Source organism: Silurus meridionalis, chromosome 6 (genome assembly GCF_014805685.1).
Source record: "Silurus meridionalis isolate SWU-2019-XX chromosome 6, ASM1480568v1, whole genome shotgun sequence".
Taxonomy (NCBI): domain Eukaryota; kingdom Metazoa; phylum Chordata; class Actinopteri; order Siluriformes; family Siluridae; genus Silurus; species Silurus meridionalis.
The window spans coordinates 19,911,890-19,927,936 of record NC_060889.1 but is presented as its reverse complement, the minus strand read 5'-3'; the positions used below and the strand labels follow the sequence as shown (position 1 = coordinate 19,927,936).

The window sequence follows — 16,047 nt, the reverse complement described above, 5'->3', positions numbered from 1 at the left end:
AAAGCTCTTGTCCTACTTTTCTTTCCTTGTGTTATCCTTCTCATTGATTTCTCTCTTTCACCTTTCGCACCCCTGCCTCCGTCCCTCCTATTTTATATTTTTTTGCTTGTATGTGCATGACTGTAGATAGCCGTGTGCAGTCGGCTGGTTTCTCCATTCTTGCCGATTTGTCTTTATCTGTAAAGTTTGCGTTTCATAAACAAACACAGTTTGGAAAAAACTCTCGCCATCGCAAACACAGTCGACTTTCACTCACATTATTTCCCACACCTTCTTTCTGTTCCACATTCGAATGGAAGCTGTAACTTATTGAGGACGATTTGATTGTTTGGATTGTTCTGGAAAACAATGGCTGACTCCAGCAGGTTAATGAGGCCAGGAAGCAGCTTTGTGCCCAGTGAAATTAGCATTCCAGACAGAACCACCGCTTCCAAAAAAAATATCATGCTGGCCAGCACTCACTGCAAAAATCCTGTCAAGGTGCCTCCCCGATCTCCCCAGATATCTTTACAGATTAACTTGTATCATTTCCTGTTTACGGGGAAAAAATAATTGTGCATACGGCATTTAATACAGCGCATTCGACTTTTTCTTTAAACCAAACTCGGATGTCCCACACAACATGAACAGCAGTACGAGGAACAAAGAATCCGATGCTATTTACAAACAACTGCGTGTGTATGTGCACATGTGCATAAACAATGAATTAGTGTGTCTTTCAGTCCTGTGAAGAGTTATGAAGTGATGAGTGATGTTAGATCAAATAAGCTTTCATACAAACAATCAAACACTCAAACACACATTTGATTTATGAATCTTTTGAGAATATTCCTTTGACATAATTATTAATACAACTTTTTTAATGCTATGCTTTAATACCCAACACACTCACACACACACGCACACACCTCACAGGTAATCATTTTGTCATTTCTTAATGGCTTTTGTGTTAAATTTGAAAAGTGTGTATTTCACCTAAAAGCTATTCTTTTATAGATTTGAGTATTTTTGTAAATCCCTTTCTGGTAATTAATTCTGCCTGTCTGTCTGATTTTCTGTGTGTGTGTGTGTGTGTGTGTGTGTGTGTGTGTGTGTGTGTGTGTGTGTGTGTGGATATAGGTCCGTTTGGCAGTAATGCAAGCTCAGGAGAAGCCCTTGAATATGTCTCATCACTGAAAGCCCAGCTGGAATCTTTGAAGAAAGAAGAAAGCACAATATGCCGTGGCCTTGGCGTCTTTTTGATCGATCAACCCGCTTCCAAAGACATACAGAGCTTGGAAAAGGTGTCTATTAATTGCTATTACTAACTTACTTGGACGCTCATTACAGCATGTTAGACACAATCTTCTACACCACTGTATAAAAGTACTAGGTACCTGCAAAAAAGAAATAAAAGAGAGACAAAAATGAGACTGTGTCGTAGTCTTCTACAAAAATGCTGTAAAGAAAATGTGTTGAAAACGAAATCTTTTCTACTATTAAAAATTCCCATAACCCATAAACTAAACAAAGTCATTATTTGCTATGACAGCCCTTTGTCTAAAAAATGCATCAGTAGAAACCAGTACACTTTGTACAGTTTTATGAGGAAATTGGATAGGGAGTTTTTCTAAGCGTTTTAGAGAAACTGCAGCTGTTCTTCTGCAGACTTTGTCGCACTGGCTTCAGTATGTGCAGGTAATCCCTGACAGCCAGTTTCCTTCATGTCTAAAAAGGGGTCTATTACATAATTTTACCTTCTTTACTTACATACAAAAATAAGTAGGGAATCTAAAAAATTTACTGAACAATGCAGAGGTCATAAATAATCATTTAAGACAAAATTCCTATTAGAAAACAAATGTTTTGTACAATCCTGTAGTGCTTTGTAAAGTCTCAAGGACATTACCAAGAACATAGTTAGGAGGTAGTTTTGGTTTCAGCAAAAATGTGTATGAAGGAATATTTCAGCATATTCCATTGTTTCGTTCTTGATATTCATAGTAGTGGTAGAACCTTGTGTGTTCTTATTTGCATTTTTATTTGTGTGTGTGTATGTTTGTGTGTAGGATCTAGATGACCTGCAGCAGGTGTGGGAAATCACTGACCAATGGGAAACCCATTGGAATGAATGGAAGTCTGAACAGTTCGATACTCTTCAGACTGAAAATATGGAAATCACAGCTCAAACCATGCTTAAGAAACTCCACATGCTTAGTAGAGACCTTAAGGTAGGTTTCCATTCATCTAATTTGAACTTATTTTACATTCATACTGTACATTCAGATCCACTTAGATGTCCTGTATTGTTTATGTCCATACACTTTACTTAATCCTATTCAGCTTCCATACACACTTCCTTTATCAGTTTTAGCAAAGTACTTTTAAAGGCCCCTTCCCTTATACACACTCCACACTCTGTCTAATGCTTGATATACACGCTTTTGTTTAGCTAATTATCCTCTAAAGCTAATTTAGTTTCACTTCTCAGTAACTTCGATGTCATTAGACTGTCATTAGCTTTAAGCAGATTAGAAACACCTGCATGATTGAGGCCCCCTGGGTGCACTTTTCAACTGACTGGGGATCAGTGGATCATGGTGCATTGCTCAGCTCTTAATGATTTAGCCTGCAGTGGGATAGTGATGATTAAAGTGTTTGTGAAGAGACTGATGGTGTTGTGTGAGCTGGGTTTTGATGTACTGTTTTATAGTAAAGTTCACCGTTGCTGTGTCACTGTAGGATAAACAATGGGACATCCTGGAGTTCTCCAAGAACAAGATCGAGCAATTCAAAAGAACCATTCCGCTCATCTTAGACCTGAAAAATCCAGCTATGAGAGAGAGGTGAGCCTTCCAGATGAATCACCTGGGCACACACATACCCCAAGGGCTGTCAGAACAAATTTCACAGTTACATTTTATTCAGTTTTTTTTTATTATTATTATTCGTCATTTAAATATTAGAGGGCAAAAAAAAAATAATATTCAGATGTTATGGCTCTTAATCATTTGAGGTCGGTTTATTAAATTGTATATTTCTTAAATCAAATGAAATTACCATTGTTACACAAATGACATTCATTTATTGAGACCGAGCTCAGCTTTAGAATTAAATATATATTTAAACAAATAATAATAATTAAAATAATTATATAGATAGATAGATAGATAGATAGATAGATAGATAGATAGATAGATAGATAGATAGATAGATAGATAGATAGATAGAACCCAGTTTATATATTTTACAATTTTTTTTTCATCATCTTGTTGTATCATCAGTTTTTTTGTACAAGTATGAAATTCACATATTGTCTTGTTTGGGTAAGGTTTGTTTTGTACGTTGTTTACTTTTAATAGGCATATTTTGGCTAAAACCTCAAATGGCATTTTGTCCAGCATGTAGTACACTACATAGTTGCCATTATGTTATACCCTGTGTAGGGAGCATATAAAGTCGATAGGAAGTCATTTAGGGTTTGATTAAAAAAACAAAACAAGTAGGTAGTATAATTGTGCAATGGTTTATTATTTGCATGACCCTGTTCTGATGCTTCATTTCTGGAGAATAGAAAAAAAGCCCTGCTGCTCATGTCTGTTATTAATGTCTGTAATTTTTGAAGGACTTTAGTCACTCCTAAACACATTAAGGTGACAGCATTATCATCTTGAGAGAGCCACATTTTCCTCACTTTGAGTTATGTAAGTTCCACTGCAGCCATGTTACCTGCTGTGTGTGCAAGAATCCATTTATACTCCATCTGTGCAAAGAATTGACTCTCGAAGCTTCTGTTCGGGGGTCAGTTATAAAGTTGAGGCCTGGGTGGATTGAACCGTTACAGAATCACTTGACCCCATTAGTAGTTCCTACTTCTCTCCATCTGAGCGCAAGTTTCTCTGGCTTCATATCTATTAAGATAAAATGAAACATTTTCTTCCATTGACACATTTATCCCAAAATTGATTATTTTTATTTATATATTTTTTTGCATTGAATCTTGTCATACTTCCTGTTAGCTCTGAGACTGGCAGTGGCATTACCAAAACAACACCCCATCCAGCCCAAACAGGCCTGTTTTGACAGTCCCTACAGAGACAGCCTCGACAGGCACAGATCTCTTCTGATAGCAGGCAGCTAATAACCACTGATGTAACACTCTGCAAGATGCTTCCTAATATTCCCCGCTAGCCTACTGTGCACACAGGGGAAATGTGTGATTGTTTTGATTCAGAGTTTGAAAAAAAAAGACATGGGAGCCTGTTTTGTCTTGGAATCTCTTTTTTAAAAATACGATAGCAGCCAGATGTGCTGAATGATTGTTATATCTTCTGTGGAAGTCGTACTTTTATGACTTGTCATTTGTAACATGCGATGTGTCACTCGTGCAACTGTGAAACACTCATCCAATGTTGTTGTTCTTTTATGCTTCAAGTCATCATGGTGCTTATCTAGTCCTGACAAAACACATTTCCTCGCTCTCTTTTTCTTTCTGCATTCAAGGGAAATTCACATTTGATTGCTTCTACTGATTAAATTGATTGATATTTCTTTTGCTTAATGCAGAAAACCTTGTTTTTTATGGAAGGATGTTCCGTACAATTTTCAAAAGGAATCGCAATCTGTATTTGCAAATTGTGTTTTCCATACGCGGACGCGTAAATTGTGACATAATCCAAACGCATTCGCAAATCTTGCATTACTGTTTGCGTTTTCGCTTTCGCAAACGCACAGTGCGTGCCGAATTTTTTATGAAAAAGCAAAGTCCATGTACAGCTGTATTTCCTGTGTCTTACTAGTTATGACCGTATCATAATTAAATAGCAATATTAATGATCATGTTTGCTTTTTCACTTTCTCTGCGTCGTGTATGCATCCAGCAAAAACCCAAAAGGAATTCCTTTTGCATTTGCATTTCCGATGCCTTGCTCAGAAAGCTGCCAATAAAGTGTCAGGGGTGGGACTATATTATTGGGTTTGTATTGTTTGTATGGCGGGTTTATATTGTGAAGTGATATCACTCACAGTCGACTACCAACAGGGGAAATGCCGGTAATAGATGATTTTCCAGAATGTTTTGAACAACGGAGGTAATCGGTGAAATTGTAGAAGACATTATGATGTCATCAAATTAAGTTTGACAGTTCATACTCTACATGGATTAAGTTATATACAGTTTTTATAAATGTATAAGCAATTGACCCTATGAAAAGAGCTTGATTGACAGGCGTTCTTTTCATGGCGGCATGGCTTGTCGGACATAGCAACGGTAACTAAGGAGGGCGGGTTCTTCGACTGGGTCCGCAAAGTCGTCTATTATTGGCACTTCCACTGTTGGCCATTAACTGTGAGTGACGTCACTTCCCAATACAAACATATCCAATAATATAGCCCCACCCCTGACACTTGATTGACAGCTTTTAGTGCATGGCATCGGAAATGCAAATTCAAAACCGCGCAAGACTTTGGACATTCAAAGGATGCATACACCACGCAGAGAAAGTGAAAAAGCAAACGTGGTAATTAATATTGCTATTTAAATATGACAAGGTCATAACTCGTAAGACACGGGAAATACAAAGCAAATGGACTTTGCTTTTCACTGGCAGTCACTGTGCCTTTGTGAAAGCGAAAATGGTAATGCAAGATGCGTTTGGATTATGTCACAGTTTACGCGTCCACATATGGAAAACGCAATTGCAAATACAGTTTGCGATTTCTTTTGAAAATTGCCAGAACATCCTTCCATAGTTTTAACCTCAGCTTTCATCAAATATAAAAAGTATTAAAAGTAAAACTGCACATAAGTGATCTTTTTAAGGGGATGCAGCTGAGTGGTAGAGCTTATGCTTTGTATGTATGAGCTCCTGGGATCAGTATCATCATCTCCAAGGCAGTCAATAAAATAAAATACAATTATATACAATAAAATATAATAAAATACAAATGTTTCTAGTTGTGACCCAGTTCTGTTAAACCCTTAACAAGGGAAGCTTATTGTGGGGAAGTGGCAGTTTAGAGGTTAATATGTTGGACTTCTGAAGGTCTGAAGGTTGTTAGTTCAAGTCCCAGCACCACAAAGATGCCACTGTTGGGCTCTTGAGCAAAGCCTTTAACGCTTAACTGTTCAGTTGTATAAATGGGAACTGTAAGTTTTATGGGTGGCCCATAAAAAAATCCCCATAGAGTGTCGACCACAATATTTAAACACAAGCCTTTAAGTCAAATAACATGGGAACACATAGACTGCAGAATCAGATCTTAAAATTATTATTTTTTAAACATTTAAGATCAATAAAAAATAAGTGAATAAGTAGACATGCCAGCACAATGATATATAAATGAGAACATGCAAGCATTCATTTAAACATCTAGAGGACTAGGCCTTTTTTTGCTTAATTTAATATTACGGCTTCCACTCTCATTATTTAGAAGTGTGTAAAAAAGCACCTGTTCCAGCATATTTTCTGCATGCTAAACTAGCAGAGTGGTGGAAAGCGTGAAGTGGAAAATGTTACTACTGTTGAGTGTTATAGCTCAGACCGGGCAGAAAGCAAAAATATCTGTTCGTTTGTATAACGTGCATCGACAGTAACTTGTGGGCATGATTTAAAGTGGCCACGAGATACTGAGCTGATGCGTTTTCATTTTATTTCTTTAACGCTCTACAAAGAAAACTCGATTGTGGTAATGATAACCTGAAAAAAATAAGCAAGAAAGTGCAAGTTCTTTTGGTTTTTTTGTACAGTGACACAATTAATTGTAAACTTTATGTTTATTTCATGCTGCCCTTATGACATCTCATATTTCTTGAATGCATTTGCAGCCCAAAACATGAATTTATTTAAATATTGTAACTACTACTGTGATTATTGGCGGTTGATTTGGTGCTACTTCATGCTCAGAGAAATGAAATGAGCCACATATATTTGGAGACACATCTTGGTCTTAGGCAGTGTTCACAGAGTGTTCACAATTCCTGTTCAAACACAGAATCTAAATAACACTGTGCTCAAGTTTGGTCTTAGCATCTAACTTTGTGTGAGCGCAATCCAGTCCAATAATTAATTCAGCAGTCTTTTGCTTAATGTGTCTGCTTCAGGCATTGGTGTCAGATTAAGCACGAAGTGCAGCGCTCCTTTGACCAGAACAGTACAGAGTTCACGCTGGAAGAGATTGTGGCACTCGGTTTGGATCAACATGCTGAGCGCGTTTGCGAGATCTCTGGAGCTGCCAGCAAAGAGCTTTCCATAGAACAGGTAAAGAAGTACACTTGACCTAGAGCATTGTTTCACAGAATCTCTTCTGCCTGTGTATATGTTTCCACAGTCTGTTCACACCCCAACTCTTTGCTTTTTCATCTGTTTCTCTCTTGAGGTCTGTTCACTTTATTCACACCCTTTTTTTTCATCCTTCTAACACGCTGTTTACTCACATAACTCTTTGATGATTAAGTTAAGCTTCCATGCTTTTAGCTTCTGCTCTGGGGCTCTGGGGCTTCTGAAAACCTGAATTCCTGAAGCCCTTTCGACGGTAAAAAGAATGCAAGGTCAGATGTTAGAAGGCAGAGGTTGCAAGAAAAATGTCAGAGAGACAGCCATAGCTCCTTCAAATGAACCTACGTCATCACTGGTTTAGTTCGATGTGCAGAGTAGAAGGTTAGAGGAAAGATGAGGGTCGATCAGTACAGTAAAATATTAGGGTCAGCGTTACAATCAGATTTTACAGTTCAAAAGCTGATAAGCGATTGCCCAGAAGGCCTGTGTGTGATGATTGCTGCGTAGTTACCAGCTGAAACGGCTCTCATGGGAATGCAGTTGTCCATGGGGGAAATGAGCCCTGCACTTAATTTCCTGCACATCAGCCCTCGGTGGCCCTGCCGAGAAGAACCACGAGACTCTTCCTCTGACTGCCTGTCAGCCAGGAGACTGTGGGAGGCCTTTCTCTCTCTCCCTCTCCTCCACCTTCTCACTCTCTCGCCGACTTGGGATTCCCAGACATGCTGCTCTGTGCTCACAGAGGTTACGAAAACACTGTGAGCAGCAGTGGGAGGATGGACATGTTTGAAGAGCCAGGAACCCCCCCAAAGCATACCACAGTTCACTTAGAAGTCATGTTCAATAGAGAGAGAAAACGGGACAGAGAGAAAAAAAAAACCCATGTGAAGAGGATAAATGGGAAGTGGCACCAGCGCGTTTCTCCACGTGGCTGTTTTTTTGAGAATGATCTTCTCCCTGATAAAGACAGGACTCCACTGTTAGTCAGATCGATGGTCTCCTCCTCTCATAAAGTTCCTGAGCCCTTCTTTAGTCATGACGGCTGCCTGCTCAGCTCTGACCTCCGCCCGGTTCAGAAAAGAATGTGGGACGTGCCTCCTTGTGTTAAGATTAATAACAGGGCTTTTGCTAATTCTTGTCTTTTATGCTTTACTTTCCACAGTCACTTGATGGAATCACTAAGACCTGGGAGGAGTTCTCCCTGGACATCGCTCCCCACAAAGACAAAGGTCACCATAGATTAAGGTGAGAAGGGGAAGATAGAAATTCACAGTTTAAGGGTCAAGAGGACTCGGACACTCGCACGCTCAATAGAAGACTGCTGGAAAGTTAATGAGATGATTAAAGCTTTCTGAGCTCCTATTCAATCCCAGGGAGATGGACTGTATCTCTCCTGAGGGCTGGATTTAAGGATGTTTATGCTGTAAACTGTAATTAAGATAAGTTTCCCAGTTTCTCGTGTTATCAGCAACTTTCCTCATATTAGTTTAACTACTGTCAGTCTTCCTTTCTGTCAGCTTGTACTGGCTGGGACTGGCATCAGTAACTAATGACGACGTTAAGTTCCATATTTTGTGATACAACTACCAAAGACATAAATGGACAGAAGCCATATTTTAATTGAAAGTTCTGATTCCTGGTTTGAATGAAAGCGTACCAGTTAAAGGTAAGGGCATGCCATTGAAGGTATTATAAAGGCTTCACTTTAGGTCCATTTATTTTTGAACCAAGAATGTATTTTTTTCCCTATTTAAGTAGTCTTCATTTATAAAACTGTAATAATCAGGAATACAGTTAAGAATTAGTGTAATTTGTTGTCTAGTTTTTCTTTATTCATCGTGTTTATCTTCATTATTTTTGCTACTGCTACTAAGTCCATCTGTCTGTCCAAGATTCTCATTAGTGCAGTATCTCTAAGGGGCGCTTAAATGTTTGTATAATTTATTGTTGGAACCAAAGCTGATTAGAGTTTTAAATGGATTCAAACAGATTCAAGGTCACAGCAAAGTCAAATGTCAGAAATAGCTTTTCTTCAATAGCTTCCTTCCTGTTTGAAGTATAATTGAAGCGAGAAGGACTAGACTCAGGGGTGGCAGGAGGGTCCCTCTTGTCATTGTTGGCATTAAGTTGTATTTGTTGTAAAATAGTAGAAACGGTTCAAACGAAAAAGCTCTTCCTGAGCAGGTGTGGCCACGATTTTGAGCGACAGTGTAGTTAACGTAGGCAGGAATATCAAATGTCACAATCTTTTTTGTTTTTGTGTTACTTTAGCAGAAACGGTTCCGGATGCAACTCGCCCCCTGAGTGACTTTTTCTGACCTGCTACTGCTGCAGCAAAAAATGACATCAAATAAAAATACCACTTGCAACACACACACACACACACATGTGCATACTCTTCAAATGAGCATTCCATCTATCCAAATAAATTAGGATTTTCGAAAACCTAACCTTCTAAAAAATACTTTCCACCAAACAATTGCTTCTCAGCACCATGGCCTGAGAGTTTCGATCTGTTGAGTTATTCTTTTTAAAAATCTAACAATCAGAAACACAGTTAGGGAATACAGTGTAGAGATACTTGTGTGCGCATCTACAGCCACACACACACACACGGACACAAGCCAGGCTGCAGTCGCAGTTTGTCTTGTGTACCCAGTAGTTATAGCCCTAGCCCTTCAGCAGCTTTCCCACCTCTTAATTGGAGAGTTGTCCTGATTGACTTTGCCTAATTGATGTATTGAATTATTTTTACCACAGCCTAATTGAACCATAACTTTCATGTGTTCCCAGTCGAAGGGTAATTGGCGGTTTTGTGCAGAGAGGAGAGCTGGACGTCCACAGAGGGCCCATTACTGGCTTCATCAGATGCAGCGTTATGGTGCCTTAATGTGAATATATTAGCTCCAAAGCAGGCCGGCAGCTTAAAAACACTATTTCTCAATATGATGGAGTAGTGTGCTGCAGGGGGTGCTGCTACATGCAAGAGCACAGTATTTCATGTGCCATTTTGATATTAGTCCGGGTGACATACCTAGCAGCCCCCCTAGGAAAAAGAAAAAAAACGTAATAGATTTAAGCACTGCAAACGGCACATATGCTCTTACATTTTCCCAACCATTTTGAGTGTTTAAACATTTTGGCCCGTTATAATTTCGGAAATGTTTATGATTATTAGTCAGTTATTAAATCCTAGACATGCTAGACGCAATAGGCAAATAGTACTAACATAGTTATTCATTGGTGCATCATAGCTTTTTTGCCATTCCTGAACTGTTCTAGCAAAGAACCCAAACCAGTTATATTGTGCTATATGGTTTGTAATGCAAGCTAAGCAAATTGTATTTGCACAATTCATACACTAAGGTAGCCCACAGTGCTTCACAACGATAAATCAAAAGCTAAGTAATACAATCAGGATGAAAAATAGTAAAAAAAATAGGTTGAAAAAAAAAGGACATGGATACAGTGTAAAGTTAAATAGACAATACAATAAAAAGGGGAAGTAGTTTACATTGCTGGCCATGAATGCTCCTTTAAAAGCTTCAGAGTGAAGAAAGGATTTTAACCTTGACTTAAAAATGGCTACATTTGAGACAGATTTCAGGTCTTCTGGAATTTGGCTCCAGTTAGATGTCGCATAATAACAAAATGCAAATGGTTTTGATGCTAGGCACCATTAGTAAATCTGTTCTTATTGATCCAAGAGTCCTCTGTGGTTTGTATATTTAAGTGTGTCTATATGGGATTTAGAAATTTTTGGTTCTGGGTTTTTTTATCTCATTCGGAACCAGCCTGCAGAGGATTTACATGTGATATACATATGAAACATGCATTTGGTGTACAGATGTGAATATCACCACTCCCAGTATTAACAATCTTATTTAGAAAAGCAGACATTATTGAATCAGCTAACAGTTTTTTTAAATCATCTTAAATATCACATATACATAAGTATTCCAGCCCTTTGTATCAACACTTTAAATTTAGCTCAGGTGCCTCGCAGTTACAACAATGCGAGAGACATCTTTAATAAAAACCTGTTCCACACCTCTCAAGACTTTAGTCTGGGCTGAAGGTCCACCTTCCTACATGACAACTCCAGGAGTGGCTTAGGGACGACTCTGTGAATGTTTCACAGTGTCCCAGCCAGAGCCCTGACTTGAACCCTATTGAACATCTCTGGAGAGACCTGAAAGTGGCTGTTTACTAACTGCCCCATCCAACCTGACCGACCTTGAGAGGATTTACCATGGAGAATGGCAGAAAATCCTCCAATTCACTTGTGCAAAGCTGGTAGCCAAAGATGCTTCAACCTAGTAATGAGTAAGGGCTCTGAATACTTATGTATATTTAATTCAAGTTTATTTCTATACTGCTTTCACAAAGGGTATTCTCTCAAAGCAGCTAAACATGTAAAATTCCTTTTTTTTTCCAATAAAATTTTTTTTACACATATTGCAGGGTACTGAGTGTAGCCAAAATATAAAAAAATACTGTGAACAGTTGTAGTATCAGGCTGTATATACATGCAAATTCGACAAGAAAGAAAACGCAAACGTATAAATGGTTCCTGAAAAGGACAACTTAACTTGAAATGTTTTGGCTGACATTTACTCACAATGTTCAGCTTTTCTTGAAAAGTCCGTACTGAAAATGGCCTTGTAAGCGTATCTGCAACCAAATCAGTTTCTTCTCCACTGTCAGCCATTGTGGAATGAAAAAACAGCTTTTAAATAAACACAAATATATCGGTAGGAGAATGCTGAGGATGGAGCCACCAGGAAGGAGGAAAAGAGTAAGGCCAAGGAGGAGGTAGATGTAGAGGACAGGGGTGTGGAGATGGATGATCCGCTGTGGTGATCCCAAATGGGAGAAGTTGAAAGAAAAAGTAGAAATAAGCACAAATATATTTGAGCTTGTGCAGTTTGCTACAGATGCGGTTTGTGAGCTTTGACTAGTGAACTCTCTGTCCATCCAATCAAAGGACAAGAAAATACTGAAGTTTATTGCACGCCTTGATGGCCTTCGAGTCGCAATCTGATTGGTTAAAGCAGCCGCTTCAAGCGAAATGTATTTAATGCTACGGGTGCCAGCACTGCTGATTCTGAAGGCTTGACGACCTTTGACACTGGCAACATTCTAACCTAAATAGACACTACAGAAAGCAGTGCAAGCAAGAAAAACGCTGTGACATTAGGAGACTAGACTATTGTCACATCTCCTTCAGTGTTAGTACAGAGTTAATAGATAAAAGGCAGTCCATCTTTACAAACATTTCAAGAACTTGAACGTATCCCCGCATAAAGTCTCTAAAATAATCAGAGATTATGATGAAACAGGGAAGGAAGACTAAGAGCTACCTCTGCTGCAGAGGATAAGTTTCTTCGAATTACCAGCCTCAGAAACCGCCGACATACATGAATGCTTCTCGGAGTTCAAGTGGCAGATATATTTTAACGTGCACTGTTCTGAGGAGACTGCATGAGTCAGGTCTTCATAGTTGAATTGCAGCAAAGAAACCATCACTAAAAAAAACCCACTAAAAAAGGAATGGGCATTATATCAGTCTAATGTATGAGTCTAAGGTGAAGGCGTCTTTGTTTGACGTACAGAGGCGGTTCCTGAATTTGTGGTTCCCACTGTGCAGCGTGGCGGAGGAGGTGTGATGGTGTGGAGGTGATTTGCTGGTGACACTGCTGGTAATTTAGTCAAAATTGCATTAATAACGCCATTCATACTTGCTGTTTGAGATATCGGTCTGTGATGCAGCGCTCCTGTATATTATTGATATGCTGATAAAGGCAGAGCCTGGTAAAATTGAACACTTGTTCTTGGTTAATAAGCAACTCGTGTACCATACAATGTCGCTGAATAGGAAAAGTTGCAATAAGCACAGTGAAGGACCTCAAATATCAACCGAAACACTACTGTACATTTTATTACACAAAAGGGGACAATGAATTATCACATTTTTATCTAAAGGTGTGTAAAGTTAACTGCAACAGACACTGCGAAATGTTCTTTGGAGGAAAAACAGCAGTTAGGTTATGTATGTACTGCCTGCAGCAGTTTAAAATCAATTTTGCAACTTCCTGGAAGCCAATGTAAGGTTTTTACGATTAGATGTTCCCTTCTCTTGGTTATAGAACTGCAAGCTAAAATATTTGTGTCATTTAAAGAGTACCTTCCAAACCCGAACATCAAACTGCAGTTGAATTTGATGTGAGTTATGCTTGCTTTTAAATAAACCTTAAACCTACACCTTTGAGACTCAAAACCTGGGAAACCTGGACACATAGGAAGTGACATCATCCTCCACAAAACAAGTGTAATAACAATGCACAGGTCCACAGGAAAACAAAACAAGATTCTATTATTTAGTCTTTCTGTCTGTAGGACATTTATTTAAAGACAATCTCTATTTGAAATCATTTAAATGATAATGTTGTCATTTTGTTGTTGAATGGGAATTATCAGGGAGTTTCACCCAGGACAAGCTATTCCCAATTATTCAAACAAGCTTGAGAGAAACGGAGAGGAGCGATGAGACTCTGTAAATATACTGCAGCCAAGTACACGCTCGAATCTAATGGAGTCGTTTATACGTCAGAAAAATAGACCCCGGACACATCCATATTCCGCTCGAAGTGATGTGCATGTGGCGCATTAGGAATAAGGTTGATTGAAGCATTGTTTGTATACGATTTTTGGGGGGATTTTTTTTTGCTTGTTTTTTAATAACGGTGCTATCACCAAGGCAAGGAGAGAGAATGTGTGTAAATATATTTACACAGCCTTTTGTGTGCACTTGTTTGAATTGTACCGTGTGCTGATGTGTGTCTGTGCGGGCTTTTGTTACCTGGTGTATAGGTCTGTGCTCTTGTGTGGTGAGATTAATGAAATGTGTGGGGCGTGCTGATCTTAGAGCCCAAAATGCTGCATCTCTCTCTCCCTCTCTCTGTTTTTTTTTTTTGAGCTGTCATCCCCTGCAGTCACAAAAACCCACCTGAGAGAGAGAGAGAGAGAGAGAGAGAGAGAGGAGGGAGGGACAGGCATGGCTTGCTGTCACACTGACAGGTAGGGAGATGGAGAGAGAAAAAGGAGGCCTAAAAAGAGAGTGAACAGTAGAAGCTTGGAGCTTAAAGTGGTCCCTGTGACACGCCAATCTCCTCTTCTATTTATAGCGGCAGTGCAGCGAGAGGCCGTTCATTCGCTCTCTCCCTTTTTTCCCATGAATCTCTCAGCTTGTTAACACACGGATCCCGTGTAGGAAAAAAAAAAGAGATTCCATCAGTGTTGGCCTTTCTTCTCCTTCACATTTACTTTCCCTCCCTGTGTCTAAAGCATACTCTTTAGTATTCAGGTATGTGCTCAGAGAGGCAGAATCAATTTCATATTACCTCACGCGCCTCACAGTAACGGATGGCAATGTTCTGAGAGCGCAGTGATCATACTGTAGATGATATTGAACACTGTGTGTAGATGTGATTATGTGCATGTTTGTGTTATCGTGGAGTGTTCGGGCACACGGCTGTCGTTTTCTAATAACATTTGCATTTGAATTGTAATTACTTTCACAATAATCTGCAATATGTCTTCACACAGGGAATATATTCCTCTATATATTTTAATTAAAGCCTAAGTTAGCCAATTACCCTTATATGGCATGTGGGGGTATAACATAAATCATGCACTAAACCCTTGATGTCAAGGAGTCTAAAAGTCTAGAAGTGTGGCATGCATTTTTATTTTAGGACAAATACCGTAATTTCCGGACTATTAAGCGCACCCAAATATAAGCAGCACGCACTAAATTTTACAAAGATTTTTATTTTAAACATAAATACGCCGCACCTCTCTATAAGCCGCAGGTGTCTACACTGAAACTAATGAACTTTACACAGGCTTTAATGAAAGACAGTGTCTGTTACACGGCTTGTATCTAAACAGTAGCCTACCAAGAGAGTCATTGTTCACTGTCTTCCTCCTTCCTTTCACAACAATTTCAAAACAAGAGTTTTTCTTTTGGCATCGTCGTGCGTTTAAAAATCACCACCGGTGAAGCTTTTCTCCTGATGCTGTGCAGCGCAGAACACAGGTGAAATGCGTTTTTTTATGCCCGGTTGATGATTCGCATTTCCTGTTGCCAGTCCAAGTGAGCGGCAGGTCAAACGTCAGAGGAACCTCATCCATATTTATGATGTGGTGCGGCCCGATTCAGTGGGAGCGCAGCTGATTTAATATAAAGAGTTTTATTGGTTCACCTGAACCCGTTCGGCAGTTTTATTGGTTTAATGTTATGGGGCTCATTTTTTTTGTCTTGAAGTTTGTGAAACCGGGAAAAACCCAGGAAAAATCCATAAATTAGCCGCTTCGTTGTTTAAGCCGCGGGGTTTAAAGCGTGGGGGAAAAAGTAGCGGCTTATAGTCCGGAAAATACGGTACTTTCTCTGGCATCATTGTAAAAAAATAAATAATAATGCATAAAGAAAATTTATGAGATGCAGTAACACAGAATCTTTTTCTTCCAGAGAGTGACAAAAAGGTCATGGCATGTTTCAGCAGGCTTATTTTAGGCGACTCTATGTAGAACATGTAGGATTGGGGTTTCGTGAAATGTCACATACTTTCACATGTGATCACTGCACACGATGCGTTAGCTTTCGCATGTGATTTTAGGGCCTACCGTTGTGAAAAATCCCCGGTTTGGACAGTAACCAAATAAATGTAATTAGTTACTGCAGGTTTTATATGTATATATGCTGTAAGTAGCTTTTTTTGCGTCTCTA

At 39.1% G+C, this 16,047-nt stretch overlaps 1 protein-coding gene across 1 annotated transcript in view; it reads left to right on the top strand.

Annotated features, from left to right (window-relative positions):
* The window catches only part of dnah2 (dynein, axonemal, heavy chain 2), a 161,853-nt gene that overhangs the window by 69,000 nt on the left and 76,806 nt on the right, over positions 1–16,047 (top strand). The window contains 5 exon segments of the mRNA XM_046851713.1: positions 1,120–1,283; positions 2,049–2,210; positions 2,722–2,825; positions 7,082–7,238; positions 8,419–8,501. Coding sequence (XP_046707669.1) covers positions 1,120–1,283; positions 2,049–2,210; positions 2,722–2,825; positions 7,082–7,238; positions 8,419–8,501 — 670 coding nt within the window.